We start from the raw sequence: 12,763 nt of genomic DNA, 5'->3' as shown, positions 1-12,763 counted from the left end.
CATGTGCGCATATATATATATATATATATATAAAATTTAGATATATAAATAATTAATTACAGGTGTTTTATGTTTGTGAAATATAAAATACTGATTATCTTTTTTAAAAGATTTAAATTTAATTGATGATGAAGGGAAAAAAGCTCAGCTGATCTCTGCTGATTGTTAAGTTTAATGACTGCTACCTGAAAATTGTATGTGAAGGTTGAAATACTCCCTTACTCCCACTAGAGGGGGATTCCTTCCAACTTAGGTAAAATGTTCTTAGGTCCAACATGAAAACCTTTGTATGACACAGATCTTCATTTTTTATGAAATTGGAGTTAATTTCATGTTTTTAAAATCAACTATTTTTGTGTTGGACTTGAAATATGAAATCCTTCAGAAACGGAAAATATAAAATACAGTTCAGTAGAACTGGAGTACATATGTATTAAGCCATAGTGCTTTTGAATAAAACAAAATACACTTTTTAGGTTGGTCTGATGAAATTGGTTAATACTAAGGAATCACAAACCTCCTCAGCCTTCCTAGAGCTAGAACCTGGGATGGAGGATGAGGCTGACCTTTTGAGACCCACCTCCTTCCTCCAGTCTCCAAGGTCTGTCTGTGTGTCTGTCTAATGACGTAGCCACATGGACAGTTCCTAAATTCCACGTGAAAACTTTGGTTTCGCTGTTATCTCAAGTGGTCAAATATATCGAAGCCATATCTTTAAATTGATTTCTATTAGCTTTTGAATTTCTTGCTACTTGGACTTTTATAATATGTTAAGCAAACACAGAACTCCCTTGGGAATGGTTTTTGCAGATTTAAACTTCTAATATATTGTTAAATAATTGTGTGTGTGTATTAAAATAGCACATCAAAAGAGTGAATGTACCTAACATTAATATATGCAGATATGATCTATGTATATAATTTAAGAGTAAATGTCATAGGACGTTTACAGTATTTAAGCTTCAGCGAATTTGTTGTTTGTCCTTGGCTTTAACTAGAGTCTTCAGTGTTGGTTAGTCTTCAGTGTAAAGTTATTTGAGGTTAGTAAGCTAGTGTTGTGAAAGACAGGATTTAGGAAATTCAAACATGTAAATTGCCAATAACTGTGGCTTCCCCCTCCCCCACCCTGCAACAAAGTCTATAAGATGATCTTGCTTCTAACTCGAACAATTAGCTTTGGAAATCAAAGTGTTAACAGACATACTGCCAGTGACTCTTACAATGATTTTGTACTACAGTTGATCCAACATTTCACGTTTGGTATCAGCAACATATGGTTTTCATCAAAGTGAGGCTGGTCATCTTCCCAATACCTAATCATGTGTTTCTCTTGCTTTATGCCCCAGTCTCTATCAGGTACCAGGTGGTGGGGGAGCCTCACTTTCAGCCAAGCACTTGGAGAATACAATTTCTTGCTCATTTCTCTTTTGACCCCTTTACTTTTGTACTGGATGACAATCTTCCTGAAATGATCTTCCTTTCTGTATTTCCTTCCCTCAAGGGAAGAATCCAATTTTGTTTTATAGCAAGATACATTCGATAGGCCTATGTGCCTTCTGCCTAAACTCCTACCACAAAGGCCTGATTTTAAAAGGTTGAAAACGCACAGTGTAGCCGGCAAGTCTGATATTAGTGCCCCGCCCCCTGTCTTCTGCAGACACTGAAAAATATTCATATTCTGTTGCCTTCTTTCCTTGCTCTTTTCCATCATACATTGGTACTTTGTAGTAGTCAAAGTTAAAAGCTCTACACACCAGACTGAATAATTATGTTTAAAAAACAGTAATTATCAATACACGTCTTGTTCCATGCAGCTTTTTTAAATTCATGTTAATGAGCTCTGTCTTCTCATGCACAAGACTGACAGGCAATTTTGAAGTTTTGCCATCATTTCACAACTTGTTGCTTAGACTCTGCCTGCCTTTTCCTGAGTATTGCTTCCAGGCACTCTTGCTCTGCAACATTCCAGAGACTCAGGACTACCCACTGTGATGGGAGCAGGACAAGAAATTACTAGCAGCTTCGTAAGCATGATGAAATTGCTTTACGAAGCATAACTTTCCTCTCACTGTCCATAAAAGATCACAACATATATGCAGCATCTCATGATTTAACTACAAAAGTTGATTCTTCTGACTTCTAGATCATTTTGAGGAACTTACACCACCACTTGGACATGATGGCAAACACATTAATTTGATAGGCGCTCGCCCTGTTTTAAATCTGGAACCCAGGGCAATGACCCGTGTTTATCCCCAGTCAACTCTTGAAGAGAATCCCAGATCTTTCTTTCTTGATGCCTGACGTAAATTGAATACCAGTTTTCTCCAGATTCTTAGTTCCAGGCCATGCCTGTGCTCTGGCATCTGCGGCTAGACTCGAAGAACATTTTTGAGAGTGCCTAAATTATTTTTTCCTTATGATTTCAGGTTGAAGTCTTGACCTCGGAGGATACCGCCTTTGGACTCAAGGTGTGTAGTCTGATGTAGCTTTTTGGGTAGGTTTCTTCAGCTCCCCCGAGTGGATCGAAAGCCTCAACAGATAGAACTTGTTTTTATTATCAAATGCAGAGGTTCTAGAAATCTTCCAGAGTTCAAGATGTCCCCTCTGTTATCATTCAGATTAGACTATGGTAGTATTTCCTTTACCTTCTTTCTCTGATGTCGGGAATATAAGAAACAGTACAGGAAACAAGAGTTTCATTTAGTAGTAACTGACCTTTGTTTGGATTAGCTGGGGAACAGGATCTACTCAGTGGCTCCCAGTCTGCGGGGGCACTGCAGTGCCACCCGGAATGTTATGGGAGCACTATTTCAGTTTGCCACTCGACTTTCATTAATCCATTTATTCGTTATTCCCGCTTCACATATTTTTTGAGCCCCCCTGTTCCAACCACGACTAAATTAAATCTCAGTTCCCACCCTTCAGTTGCTCACGATCCGTTGGGAGGCCTATAAAGAGATCAGTTGTCCTGTAGCGTCCTTGCCTCCCTGCCAGAGCTATGCGGAGGCTTGTGGGAGTGGGAGGGACCGAGTGGGAAGGCATTCTAGGAGCTTGATCCCTTGAGAGAGTGGATTATATTTAGGCAATCGAGGAGGACAAGAGAAACGAGAACTATTTTCAGGTCAGAGGACAATCGTGAAAAAAAATGGGAGGGAGCTAAAAGTACTTAAATTTTGCCTGTGTGATAAGATCGGAGGTTGAGGAGGTTAAAGAGTTGAATTTTATCCTATAGAAAATGTGAAGCTATTAAAAGATTTTAAGCCAAGTAGTGGTTGGATTTACAACTTAGATGATTTTGGCCACTTTGTGGGGGATGGATTTGCCAGAGACCAAAGAAGGGCAGTTGAATGCATCAGGGGAAAGGCAGTGCAGACCTGAGCCAGCAGAGTGGGAGAGGAAAGAAGTCCTTGGGCAGTGAGTCTTCGGGACCTGGTGATCACTGGGGTATGCAGGATGAGGAAGAAGTAGGAGCTGAGAATGAACCAGAGGAGGAGATGGTGGGGTCCCACGGAGAAGGAGCACACCGTGGAGCAGTCACAGATCTTAGAATCACAGTCTTCCAGACCTGTTGGGTTTTTATCGGATTGACTTGCCTTTTGGACATATTTGCTAGTAATTCTTAAACTGCAAAAGTAAATTGGTAAGAGGCACTTAACTGGGGAGCCTGACTTCATTTTCACGTAGAGATAGAGAAGTACAGTATAGGGGCCATCCATTACTTTGGAAGTCAGGAGCTGAGAACAGCTGTTGGAAACTTGAGAGCACATGGTGTGGGTGATGACTCCTCCTGACTCCTCCATGTGCTCCATCTTTGGCATAAAACGAAACATTAGTTGTATTTTTTCCAATTTTTTTCTCTTCTTTCCATTCTGGATACTTGGCATTTTATTAGGACAGATTAATAGTTGTGCTGCAATTAGAGGTGGATGACATTGTAATACTACCAAAATCAAAGCCGTCCTGAGGTTATAAGCTTAGCAAGGTTGATGTCATAAACAAATACAAAGTTAAAAGTAAAAAGATAAGACTTTATAAATATTGAAACATGTGGTAAGCAAACTCAGGTTTTGCCTTAACACATTTCTTTTATTTCTGTATCTGTCAAAAGTGACTAAAGAAAATTCTAGTTAGACGTAGAGCTAATTCAGTAATATTTGCTGTGTTTAACATATTGTCATTGTTGGAATTTTTCATTTTTTATTTAATGCCCAGCATGCATGCAGCATATTCATTGCATATTTAATAAACCTGTAGGGTCAGTTCTTGTGAACTCATCTCCATAATCCTTCATACTTACTGAGTCGGCGGCAGAATTACGAAGATTATTGTACCAGCAGCTCTCATGGTCCGCCCCACTGTGTAAAAGGCTTTGCATTTGTTTTATGGCTAAACTAGCAGATTGCTTTTGCAGTCTTCAATTCAATTTGTAGAGACAATAGTTTGAATTTTTTTCCTGATAATTCAGCGATTTTTCAAAGAATCAGGAGTTTTCCATCTTTGCGTATGGGTACCCAGGTGCTGACATTTGTAACTAAAAATGAGAAATTTGAATTTTTGTTACTGCTTCATTATCTGCATGTCAGCAAATACTTTTTTAAAAAAGATTTTATTTAATTATTTGATAGAGAGAAGCACGAGTCTGGTAGGAACAGAGGGAGAAGCCGACTCCCTGCTGAGCAGGGAGCCCAACACAGGGTTCAGTCCCAGATCATGACCTGAGCTAAAGGCAGATGCCTAACCGATGGAGCCACCCAGGCCCCCCAGCAAATATATTTTTATCTTGTTTCTTAAAAGGTCTAGGTGTTCAGTGTTGGTCATGTTTCTGAACACTTACTCATAATTGACGTTTTTTTCCCCGTTTTTATGCCATGGGTAAAAGAACTCAGATACCTGGCTCCATGGAAATACATTAACGACATCACCTTCACCAATGAGTAGAATGCTGGAGTGTGCGTCTGCCCGGTGTGTGTCTCTGATCCTCTCAGTGCTGATTTTTAATGTGCTTTTGCTCTTTCTTTGCCTTTTTAATTTTTTTTTTTTTTTTGGCACTATCGACTTATTCACCCCTTGGATGCTTCTCCTCCTAAGCCTGCAAGCTTCATATTTACTTAAGATTGAAGCATGAATTCCATCAGTCTTGCTGGAAAAATAGCTTAAACACATTGGGACCCAGAGATACAAACAGCCTGCTTTTGTGTGTGAGTGTACTGACTGCGACGCAGGGAAGCGATTTCGCAGGCATTCCAGGTTCTCATGACCATTCACGCTACTTTGAGATTAATTTTTTTTTCAAGCTAATCTAATGAGAGATCGCTATGCTCTTATACATTGCAACTCTTAGTTTCTCAAGTCCTGATTCATCATTTTATTGGGCCTTTCTTAGTCAAAAGTAACTTGAATTTGAAATGCTAATGACAATACCACAGTACACACTCCAGCTGTTTTCCAGTGGTTCTCATTTTTCCCTCTGAAGTAAGGCAACTTTGATTTTCTGGAGTTTGTTTTCAATACAAGTTTGGAAGGATGCTTAATTAATTTAAAATCATGTGTACTTTACAAAAATAAGAATTGTAGTGAATAGAGATGCTTCAAAATAAAAGAAAAATGAGTGAATATATTAGCAAAGAAAAGTTCTACAAACTATACATCATTGATCTTGACTTTAGTTCTCATCAAGACTTAAACATATTAAGAAGTTTGTAATTCTCTAGAATAATAAATTCGGAGTCACAGAGGCAGACAACATGGGTTAGTTCTTTTTCAAGATAAGTATGCCTTCTGTGTCATTAATGCACTAAGTAAAGTTGCTAATGATTATGAGGTGATAAATCAGCTAAGGAAATATATATCAAATTATGCTATTAAACATAGAAAAGACTAAAAAGTTTGCTGCTTATGCATTCTACAAAGAGATTTATAGTAGAGAAGTATAAAAGGGGAAGTTAGTAAAATATTCCTGGGTCATTTAAAAAGAAAGACCAGATAATTATAACTTTTCCATGAATTTCTTAAGAGATCTTACCAAAATCTAAATACATTACTTTCAAATTTCATGATCATGAATATCTTTTGTTTCTCGCTTATTGTGGATAGCTAAGTCAAGACTCATAAAGAAGCAAGATTTGTAGTTAACCCACTCCCTGTGAGTTAGGGGCTGTTGTTTTTCTCAATCCTGGGGAAGGAAATAGAATCCGACACAGCTAATGAGTAACAGAAGTGGGATGGGAACCAGGACGATCAGCCCCAAAGCCTGTTCTCTTTCTGGGATGTCCTAAGAGCCAGTGAGGTCCACACGGCTACCTGCCTCCTCACTTCCCATCTCCGCTCACCTGCCCGCACCTCTGCCCCACTCTCCCCTCTTGCCACGGTCCCAGTCCTTCCTTTCATCTGACTTGCCTCTTTGCAGCCATCTGCCTCAGTTGGCCCCTTCTTCCCACGCCCTCTTCCCTTGGTTCCCCTGACTGCGCTCTGCTGATTTTCCTCCTATGTGCGCCGCCCTGAGTTCGCAGGCTTCCTTCTCTGCAGCCACCCCGGATCGCGCTCCGCCCGCCTCAGTCCTGGATTCTCCCTCCCTGGAGTTCGTGGTGGCACCTCTACCTCCGGCTCCAGGGCTGCTTCTTGAATGTCTTGCTGAATGAATGAATATGCATAAAACCTAGACAAAGATTTAAAAATATCTCCCTGGTTCAGTACAACATTTTTCCTGGGGTGAATTCTTAGTACTTAGTTGTTTGGGCTATAACACAATTTGGTTACCAAAATCATTTTAAAAGACTTTTCCTTTTAAAGATGGGTGAACGGAAATGTGTACGCTCTATTACCAGTTGATTTGTTTCCAGTTCGACATGGGCATTCGACTTCCACACATCCAAAAATTACTTGGATATGCTATTTTGGCTGGCATGTTCTTTGAAAAAAAACATTCTACATTTTATGCTCATTTTTATAATTTTTGATAGAAACTCTGACCCAAAAAAATGTACATGGGGTGGTCATTTTAAACTGATGGTAAGAAAAATCAAGGGTAAGCGTATCTGTTCTATAAAAGAACGAGAAGAAGAATGATGAAACTGTAGGTCACCGCAGGAGCCCACAGGTGACAGAGCCCTTCACTCGTGGGCACCCTTCAGGCACTGGGGGAGCAGAATGCCAGCCCGTCACCACCACCCCCACCTTACAAACCAAACCCTAAGGAGGGTGTATAAAGCTCAGGAAGGCCTTTTCTCTAAAATCCTATTGCGGGACCTACACCTCATTTCGTCTCTTCCTTTCTGCATTTTCCCTCTTTATTTTCCTGTAATTATACCGTCCTAGCGTCCTTAAATTTAACCCTGCTGGATGTCTTCAGGATCCTCTGGTCTCGCCTTCCTCCATGTTAGAGATGTAGGGAGCTGAAAGCCAAAGGATTCCTTGTTCCCACAGTCATAGCTTATTACTGGCAAAGGTGGGCATAGAATTAAGGATTTTAGTGATTTCATAATTTTTCCTAATATTTAAATAAAAAATTTTAAATATTTCCTCTTAATACTTAATATTACTCACCTTTTAATCCTATTTTGGCAAAAAATTTTTTTAAGTATTTGTTTTAGGCACCTAAAATTTAGAGGAAAGTCTAAGTTTAAATTATCTAAACATCAGATTTGATTTAATTGATTTTTTTTTTTTTTTTTTTTTTTTTTAGGGAGAGAAAGCGCATGCTCAGGCATACACTAGCAGGGGGGGGGGGGTGGCAGGGTGGGAGAAGGGGAGGAAGGGAGAAGGAGAGAGAGAATCTTAAGCAGGCTCCATGCCCGAGATCACGACCTTAGCCAAAACCGAGACGCTTGGTCCAAATTGGACGCTTAACTGACTGAGCCATCCAGGAACCCCCTAAAAATCAGATTTTTGAAATAAATACTAAATTTGTGTACTCTGATGTATTCCTTTTTATCCATATGTTGATTGATTAAATATCTTAGGGAAAAATAACATCAGAGTTTAAGCTCATCTCCTAATCCCCAACATAGCCTCATAACTGTATTGACCTTTTAACTTCCTTCTTTCTGAACCTAGCCTTGTTCCTTGCCTTCCCTTCATGTACTTTCCGGTCCTCTTGTTGCATTTCACAGTCATCCTACTCTCAGTGTCCGTCTGTACTGTCCTCTTCTGTGCTGTCTTCCCTCAGTACTGCAGACTTCTGAGCTCTCCAGCTCTGAGCTTACACGGCACTCGCCGCCTTCCCTGCTCCCTCCATGTCCTGCCCCGCACTTGGAGTTTCCTTTCCAGACTTCAGGCCCTTGGCTGCAGGTGAGGTGGATCAGATGGCAGGACACTCAGGCAGTGACCCTTGGACAGTATGGGTTTGAACCGTGCAGATCCACTTAACACACAGTCGTTCTTCGTAAACGTGATACAGTACTGTAAATGCATTTTCTCTTCCTTAACAATTTTCTTAATAGCATTTCTTTTCTCTAGCTTCTTTTATTGGGAGAATACAATCCATGGTCCACATAACATACAAAATGCGCGTTCATCAATAGTGTGTTACTGGGAAGGCTTCCAGTCAGCAGCAGGCTACTCAATAGTTAAGTTTCAGGGAGTCAGAAGTTACACACCGATTTTCACATGCGCCGTCCTAACCCACATATTCTCCAGTGGTGAACTGTGCTTGGAACTTTCTCTTTGCCAACTTACTTCTGATCTGTATATGGGAAACAGCATGGTGTGGCCTGGCCCAACTCCCATTATGTGGCATTTTTTTCCAGCAAGATTATAAGCTTAGAGACTTCATTTTGCTCATCTTTTTATATCCGTATTGACTTGCACTTGGCTCCCAGTACGTAATTGGTACTGGTTATTTAGAGCTCTTTTGATGATTTAACAATTCTGATTGTTAAGAGCAGAAAACCTGTGATGTTAACTCAACATATTACTACTGCCTTTTTTTCTGTTCAGGGGTTTTTCTCACCCAGTCTCGCATTATCTCAGTTAATGCATTAGCCTTGGCATTCTGTATTCTAGAGCCTCACTGGAAGGAGATGTATTCGTTGTTAATGTGGAAGCTGTTGAGTGGTTCTGGTTGACTGAAAACCAGTTGGTTCCAGTTTATCTCACTATTAATTTAAATTTACCTTTGTTAATCCAAGTTCTGCAGTTATGTTCATTGATTTCATTCTGTTTCATTCCACGGCACTTCATTCAAACAAATACTTGTGGAATGTACATGTTATGAGCAGAGAATGCTGTGAGAATAATAAGCCCTTGGCTGCCACGGACCTTGCATTTTTGACGCAACTTTTGGAATAATCTTATGCCAGGAAGAAATTCTAGAGATGCAAGTGTATATTCTCCTTTTGGATCTAATTGTGTGCTGCTCTGTAGTGTTACTGCTTTAACTGACTGTTGTGGATTCCAGGGCGACGTATAAAACTTATTATAACAAAGGGATTAGTCATTTCCAAAAATAATTTCAAATAAAATAAAAACAAAACTTATTTGTCTCTTTAAAAATAAGGTACTTTTGCTTGTGGAAAATTGTATAGCTGGGGGAATCAAAAGTCACCTTTGGGTTTAATCCTGGATTTTGATATCTCACCATCATGAAGAGCACCTGTATTTCCCTCCTTCATTGAAATGTAAAATGCTACAATGCGGTCTGTAACTATTTGTCCTAACTAGTGTAATGGCTAAGGAGGAACTGAAACAAAGCACTGGTAGTCTATCTCCAAATGTGCTCCTTTGGGTAAATAACGGAAAATGTGACCTTCTAGAAAAGTGGGACGGTGTTCACTTGCATTTTTCTTTCTTTTTTAACCAGTTCACCTGCATTTTTCTTTCTTTTTTAACCAGTTCACCTGCCAGGTCTCCAGCTCAATCCGTTCTCCTTGTTTATTTTGGTCATCCGGAAGTATATTGTCCGCTTGGTAGTTACTAGCCTTGTGTAGCGATTTAAATTTAAATTAATGAAAATTAAATTTAAAAATTCATTTCTTCAACTGTAATAGCCACATTTCAATAGCTGTGTGTTGGCCAAAGCTGGTCTAGAAAAGAAAATTCCAAGAATTCATAAGAACAAGACATAGCACATTTTATAATCAGAATAGCCATTATTTAATTGATAAACCCCCAAGGAGTAGAGCAGATAAGTAGAGAACAGAAGGAGTTTGCTGCTGTAGTAAGGTACAATTATATATGTTATAATAATAACCACTGCCACCACCACCTCACCATGCCAGCATGTCCCACTGGAATTTCACAAAAAGCTTTTAAACATGGTTATGAAATAAGTCATTCTTTTGGTGACTCCTATAATGGGCCATTCATTGATATGCTTGGGATTATATAGGGAACACTAATACAGTATTCTGGGGGACCTGAGTGACTCAGTCAGTTAAGCATCTGCCTTTGGCTCAGGTCATGATCTCAGGGTCCTGGGATCAAGCCCCGCTTTGGGCTGTCTACTCAGCACGGAGTCTGCTTCTTCCTCTCACTCTCCTCCTTTTGCTCGCTCTCATAAATAAATAAATAAATAGAATCTTTTTTTTTTTTTAAATACAGTATTCTAGATTTAGAATGTGTAGCTTCGCATCATAAGAGGTTATAATCTGTTAAAAGGTCCTTCCTTTTGTTAATGTCACCACCTGAAAGCGTACATTAATCTTGGGCCTAAAAACACTTATCTTTTTTTCTTATAAAGCTTCAGTAACTCGGGTTCTTCTCAGTTGTTTGCATTTTCTAACCAGGGTGTGTTTTCTATTGAATTTATACTTGGCTAACGTGCTAAGTGGGTGTGAATATAACTCAGGTGAAAATACGTTTAAGGTAACAGTGTCATTGAAATGAAACCAGGACATATTTACTTTTCAAAGTTTAAATCTTACTCCGAATACTTTTCAAAATATAAAGAATTTATTTTTGTATTTAAAATTTCTTATTTATTGAAAATCTACTAGAAACGTTTAAAGAAGTAGAGCACCAAGTTTACTCTTTACTGCTTGAGTCTTTGACTCTAAATTAAAATGAGAGAATATGTATTGGCGAAGCAAGACAAATTCCTGTATCTCCGTGAAAGAAAGACTGGAGAAGGGAAAAAAATCCATAGCAATGCTCACGTCGTGATCTGGGAATCCATGTTGAGTTGCTCCCTTCTTTTGTTAGAGAATTTCCCGGCCTCTCCTTCTGCCATCTGCTGGTGGCTCATACACTTGCATGTTTGATTTTAAAACAAATCTGCTTTATTCTTATTTAGGAAAGATTTGGGGGAAAATATTCCATTTATATTCACCTCTACTATTTTGGTGCAGTTTTGCTTGTCATGTTTAATTATCTTTTTAAGGACTGTTTTAGCTTCTTTTTCAACTCTGCCTTTAGAGGAATACATGAATATAAAATTTAGAAAAGACGAAAGACTATGAAGGCCAAAGCGTGTGCCATTAAGAGACAGCAGGCACAGACTCTGATTAAAGGTCTTGAGTGCGGGAAGGGGTTGCATGAGAGTTGTTGAGATCTTCCCCAGTTTCTGAATTTGGATTCAATATGGAATAGCATTTCTGTCCTGCTCTTTTGTAATTAAGACTCCTTAACTGGAAGTGAGCAGACCTGTATTTTATGCTAAATCCTGGTGACAGGTTGGAAAATTGGTGACTTGATAAGGTTCTTTTTGGTCCTAAAACACCACAGTTCTTCTTGTGGTCATTAAGTCAAACCTTCAGTTCTGTCCTCATTTGTTATTCTTCTGATTTTTTCCCTCTACTGTTTACAGTCTAAGCCATTCTCATCATCTTGGGGAAAACATAAGTATCTTTTGTCTACAAACAAATCCTTCTATGAAATAAAGCAAAAAAATTTTAAAGGGAAACGGGGTATAGAAATTTTATTTCCTGCCACATTTAATCTCCTTCCCTAATCTTCAGCGCTATCTTGACTAATTCTAGAAACTTCGATTCATGGGTCAATTATTTGTTCATTTTCTCAAAGAGGAAATTCAGTAACCCAGAATATTAATCTCGTTTTTTTTCATAATGAATATGGCTGAGGGATGTAAAGTGACATATTTTAGGCCCTGTTTAGTGGCATAGTAGAACAGAAATCCAGGTTTCTGCCTTCCAGACCAGCGCCCTTTACACAGAATCACAGCAGTATTTGGGATTAGTCTTCCCAGTAATGGAATTGTATCTGAGATTGAACGTTACGGGATCGTCATTTTTACAGCCCAGAAAGAGTCTGATGTTAGCGATTTCATATGGTTCAATTCAGAGAATTAGGGCTCTCTTACATCCTTTTAGATCTGTATTCAACAGTGAAAACACTATTTTTCTTTAAAAATCTGTTTATCCTGATTGGAATGTGTATGTGCACACTGTTTGAAGTCTTAGGTGATCACAAGATATTTGCAGAGTTTAATCGGCATCAAAGAACCCAATAAGCTACATAACTCAATAAGGAGTGTGTGAGATTTCCATACGATGCTTTGACATTATATAAAAAAATAAACTATTTTATCATGAGCAAGTGTGTTCTTAGTGTGGTAAGAGTTCCCTATCTCCTAGACCAAATGCTCACGTGGTCAGGTGATGGTAGAGGTCAGACTGGTTAGAGGGCTTTCCTGATTGCATGGCAGGGTCGCTAGATGTAGTAAGTGCATTTGTGCAGAAATGTTTACTCTAACGGTGGTGAAGATAGGAAAATGAGTGAAGGGGAGCTTAATGCAATACAATTCATGCCTGCTTTTGTCAGGCTTACATTGTTTTCTTGTTGGCTTTTTTTTTTTTTTCAAAGGATG

General features: G+C 39.0%; 1 protein-coding gene across 19 annotated transcripts in view; it reads left to right on the top strand.

The window, feature by feature from the left end:
- ARID1B (AT-rich interaction domain 1B) overlaps positions 1-12,763 on the top strand; it is a 436,238-nt gene that overhangs the window by 259,640 nt on the left and 163,835 nt on the right. For 12 of the 19 annotated variants that reach the window (XM_082729552.1, XM_082729545.1, XM_082729551.1 and 9 more), the window contains exon 5: positions 2,430-2,471. The exons of the other annotated variants lie outside the window; for them this stretch is intronic. In XM_082729552.1, the coding sequence (XP_082585678.1) occupies positions 2,430-2,471 (42 nt within the window). The remainder of the gene's footprint in view (positions 1-2,429; positions 2,472-12,763) is intronic. 19 annotated transcript variants of the gene reach the window in all.

The sequence above is a fragment of the Mustela nivalis genome, assembly GCF_964662115.1.
Source record: "Mustela nivalis genome assembly, chromosome: 5".
Taxonomy (NCBI): domain Eukaryota; kingdom Metazoa; phylum Chordata; class Mammalia; order Carnivora; family Mustelidae; genus Mustela; species Mustela nivalis.
The sequence above is the reverse complement of the archived record's forward strand: the minus strand, read 5'-3'. Positions and strand labels throughout refer to the sequence as shown.